Source organism: Mycetomoellerius zeteki, unplaced genomic scaffold, assembly GCF_001594055.1.
Source record: "Mycetomoellerius zeteki isolate Tzet28-1 unplaced genomic scaffold, Tzet1.0 scaffold522, whole genome shotgun sequence".
Lineage (NCBI taxonomy): Eukaryota > Metazoa > Arthropoda > Insecta > Hymenoptera > Formicidae > Mycetomoellerius > Mycetomoellerius zeteki.
This window is the reverse complement of record NW_017257526.1, coordinates 11,718-16,596: the sequence shown is the minus strand read 5'-3', so window position 1 is coordinate 16,596 and position 4,879 is coordinate 11,718. Positions and strand designations below refer to the sequence as shown.

At 40.8% G+C, this 4,879-nt stretch overlaps 1 protein-coding gene across 1 annotated transcript; it reads right to left on the bottom strand.

Annotated features, from left to right (window-relative positions):
• Positions 1 to 2,574: 2,574 nt before the first annotated feature.
• On the bottom strand, positions 2,575 to 3,477 carry LOC108727752 (uncharacterized). Its single transcript, XM_018455983.1, has one exon. It carries the CDS (start codon positions 3,475 to 3,477, stop codon positions 2,575 to 2,577), a length of 903 nt encoding a protein of 300 aa, XP_018311485.1.
• Between the last annotated feature and the right edge of the window lie 1,402 nt (positions 3,478 to 4,879).

Genomic DNA, 4,879 nt, shown 5'->3' with positions numbered 1-4,879 from the left:
CCTTCGTCGCTAACGAATCGTCCGTCGTTTCGAAAACGTTCTCGAACGACTCTATCGGTTGTGCGAACGTCGTCGTCGTAGTACGCGGTGTGGAGGTTATCGGTTGTACGTCGTGCCATTGATCAGATTTATAATAATAGGAAAGGAGACATTTTAATAAGAGATTGATATCGGAGATGGTTCACATAAAAACAAACGCATGGGCTAAACAAACAAAATGACACAGAATCCCTGCCAGAATCATATCTAAACATTATCCAATCTCTTTCCCCCTCTTAACATTGTCCTTTGTCTCCTTTCCTATTATCTTTCCTATTTCTTTGTTTTCTTTTTGTCATAATGTCGCTTGACATCGTTGAGTTTAAATGTTACATCCAATTGTATCATGGCTTATTTTTTATTAAATATAATTTTTTTTATTAAATATAACTTTGTTAATTGTGTGTACCTATCGTCGTCTACCTTACATCATTGAGACAATATAAGGTATATATGTTTTATTTAATTTGCATTTTTTAATTTAATTTACTATAAATGTACATCGATAATTTAATCTATAACGCAATGTTAATGTATTATTTATTATTGAGATTGTAGAATTGCGAAAAGTGAGATGTGATCTCTTTTGATAGTTTTACATATGGACCGCATTTTATGAATACAACCGAATTTTTCACTGGACATTATAATTTGACCGAATTTTCCGATAATATATGTAAGAGTGTTATTTTACATTGAAAATGACATGATCGGTGTCGAAACGTTTGTATATATACGATCATTAAATATATCTTACATTATAATTGGCTCATTGCCCTTCTTTTATTTATTGATTTATTCTAATTGAGCCATATTAATATTTATTTTATATGATATGTTGTTACCGATTTGTGCTGTAGAGAGTTTCTGATCTCTTTATATTATACATATGTATATATAGAAGTTTATTTTATATTACGTATTGTATAAGTTTATAAAGAAATTGAAGTTTATTTTACAATATATACAGATTTTGTTACAGTTTGTATAAAGAGATTAGATAATATTATACATAGATCTATAAAGAGGTCTAAAGTTGGTATATCTTTCATCATATATATATTTTTTCTAATATAAAGTTTATGTATCCAATGTATATATACACAAAATATTTACTAAAAACAATGTAAAGTTACAAATACAAATTATATAATAATAAAATGTTTAAATTACTTTTTATTTTATTCATAGATACAATAATTGTAAATGTAAAAAAAATAGATTCCTGAATTATATAATTCTAAATAAAGCTATTTAGAATTTTATAGTACGAGTGATAACAAAATGTTTATTATTGGCTTTTTTTCAATAGTACTTTGAACAATTGATGGTTAAAAAAACAGCTATTTTGTAGAGTGTTAACTATGTTCTGATGTACTTTTCAAGAAAAAAAATATTAAACATTTTTGTCCCAATCGTGTACTATGAAATTATAAATAGTTTTATTTAGAATTAATTCAGGAATCAGTTTCTGTGATTTGAGCTTACTAAACACACGTAACGATGATATTACTATTTTATAACAAATAAAACAATGGTTACATAACAATGACATAGTTCATATTTCAATTATATAATATTTTAGTTTTTACATTATTATTACATAACAGTCTAATAATTTATATTATTGTTATATAACATTTCAATAGCACATCATATTCATGTTATATAACTGCAACTTCGTATAAGTGGGGAAATTATAACTAACGTGAATATTGCATGTAACGAACACGGTATATTACTTGTTACTTTCCTTTTCATTACGGCAATGTTATATTAATGTATTTGTGTTTGCTGGGATATGTTATAATAAACGAACAGCAATATAACGGCATTTGTTGCGTGTTACGTAACAATTGCTAATTGATATAATATTAATGTTATATAATTTAAATTATGGTTCTAACCTCGCGATCTCTATCTGCGACTTCGCAAAGCTCTGTGCCAGTCGAGCCTCGAGCTGTCAAACATAATAAAACGTGACACGCGTGACAATTTGTACTTGAATCGTAAGAATTTGCAGACAAATGAATATTACTTGTGCTATAGAAGAATATAAATGGTGAATTCAGTCACTTGCATGACAAACTATATCAGTGCATACTAAAAGCTGTTCCATGGAATCAGTGAAGTTAAATGTAAAAGTGGTAATTGTTTAGTTTAGCCTCCACACCTCCGATGTTGATAGAATCATTCGACGCGTTTTTGCACGAAATGAACGAATTTGGCAAATAAAGTATCGCTCTGTTCTATGGATCGAGATATTAATCATTAAAGTGACGACTATTTAGGTTAGGAAATCTATCACATCGATAGCATAGAGATAGACATGAGAACATGTAATAATAATAATAATGAGCTCGGGAGGCAGCCACCAGTTGGGGCCCGCCAACGACACGCAGACTAGGTCCATTGTGTCTTCCCGGCCATACTACCTCCAGATCAGATCAGATCTGTCTTCCTCCAGAAACGGAGGAAATCCCTGACCTGGAGTTGACATAGCTCGAGAAATACCGAGCCCAAAAGAAGCCGCCTTTATCCTGCATACGCTGGGTATTCACATAATACGTGGAGGGAGGTCTCTTCCTCGTGTTCGCACTTCCTGCACTTCGGGTTATCCCTATGCCCCACCTTGTGCATGTGGTAGTTAGTGAAGTCATGGCCCATGTAACTCTGCACCGCCAGCCTGACTTCCCCTCTCCTCAAGGCCCTAATGCTCCTGACAAGGTCCCTGCTGGGTATCTCTCCCAGCAGGACCCTCGCCTGCCTGCACTTGGTTTTTGTCTCTTCCTTCCAATAGTTGATATGAAGTAATACGCGTAACCAGCCCTTTATTTTTGCCCTGCAGATACAGCTGGGCAAACCTAGAGCCGGTTCCGATCCCATCAGCCTGGCTGATGAGGCACTTCTTGCTAGCTCATCGGCAATCTCATTGCCTTTGATTCTCAAGTGTCCTGGAACCCATACAAGAGCAACATCGTTGCCCGTGGACAGTCTGTTCAGAACACATTTGCACTCCCAGACCAGCCACGAGTCAAAAATGCACGCTCCCAGAGCCGCCCTGCTATCGGAGCATATCCTGATGCGTCTGCCCGTCTCACCTGATGCGGTTAGCGTTTGAGCACAGCTCATGATTGCTACCACCACCGATTGGAATACAGTGGTGAACTCTCCAAGAGGGAGAGCCTTCCTGACTCCGCTATGGCATCCGTAGATCCTGGCACCGGCGCCCTCATCAGTCTTGGAGCCGTCCGTGTACCAGACGTCTCCATTCCTAACAGCGGGCACCTCGTGCCTCTCCCAGTCCTCGCAACTAGGAATATAGATCTTATAAGATCTGTCGAAGTCGCGCCTTATTGGCATTCTGTCCTGCCTCATGTCAAACATGGTTTCCATTTGAAGCTCCCGCGATAACCGGGTGTGAGTCACACCGTTCATCCATTTGCCCTCGCACTTCAATCTATACGCAATGACCGCTGCTGCCGCCACTCGCGAGATGGAGTGGTTCTATGTCAAGCAGTACTCCCATTGCCGCCACTGGCGTTGTCCTCATTGCACCCAGAACCCCCCTTAAAAAGAGAGCCCTGACGCGTTCCAGTGATGCCCGAGCCTCAGTTAACTGTGTCCTTGGCCACCAGACCACCGCAGCGTAGAGCAATCTTGGTCGGAGCACCACAGAGTATAGCCAAAACACTTTGTCTGGCTGCAATCCCCAAGTTTGCCCAAAGGTTCTTCTGCACATCCAGAAGTATATGCAGGCTTTCTTGCACACCGATTCCAGGTGTAGCTTCCAGTTCAATCTTTTATCCAGGACAATCCCCAGATACTTGACCGACATTCCAGGAGTCAGTCTGACTCCCTTCAATATGGGCCCCTCCACGGAGCCTATTTTGTACTTGTGTGTGAAGATCACTAGACTTGTCTTACTCGGGTTCATCGATAGACCTGTCTTCTCACACCACTCCTCCACCACCCCTAGAGCCCCTTGTGTGAGCTCCAGGAGCGTTTTCAGGAAAGGGCCTCCTATCAGGATCGCCAACTCATCAGCGTACGCGATTGCCTCGAAGCCCTTTTCGTTAAGCTCTTCAAGTAGCCTACCAGCTACTAGGCACCACAAGAGTGGTGAGAGGACTTCCCCTTGGGGACAGCCTCTCCTCACCCATCCTTCGACACTCACCATACCTAGCGATGTCATCACTTGGCGTCCAAGCATTCCTCAGATCCATTTAACAAGTTTCACCGGTACTCCCCGTCTTGTTGCCTCGGCACAAACAACCTCATGCGGAGTGTTGTTGAAGGCCCAATGTCCAGGAAGGTGCCTACCAAAAAACCCCCTTTCTGGAGTTGTCGTTCAATATTGTAGACAACCGAGTGGAGGGCCGATATACTCGAGTGGCCAGCCCGGTAAGCGTTCTGCTTAGCATGCAGCGGATACCGAGCCAGCATGCAGTCCCTGATGTATACATCAACCAGCTTTTCCAACGTTTTAAGAAGGAACGAGGTCAAGCTGATCGGTCTAAAGTCCTTAGCCGTGACATGATTCGCCCGCCCCGCTTTGAGAATAAAGACGATTCTCCACGCTCAGGGGGTGTAACCAAGAGCTAGACAGCCCCTCAGCATCCTCGTGAGGGGCCCGATTATCTGCCCTCTCTGAAGGAGAGCCGGGAAAACAAGATCGGGCCTCGCCGACTTGAATGGTTGAAAGGAGCCAATCGCCCATGTAACTCTGGTTGGCCTCACAATTTCCGCCGCCAATTTCCAATCGTCGGCACATGCCCTGAAAAAGCCCGCACCAACTTCCTCGCACCTATCTACATCCTTCTGGAAACCAGGAAAACTA

Coding starts and splice junctions, on each gene's coding strand:
- LOC108727752 (XM_018455983.1), bottom strand. CDS start 3,477: ATGAACGGTGTGACTCACACCCGGTTATCGCGGGAGCTTCAAATGGAA.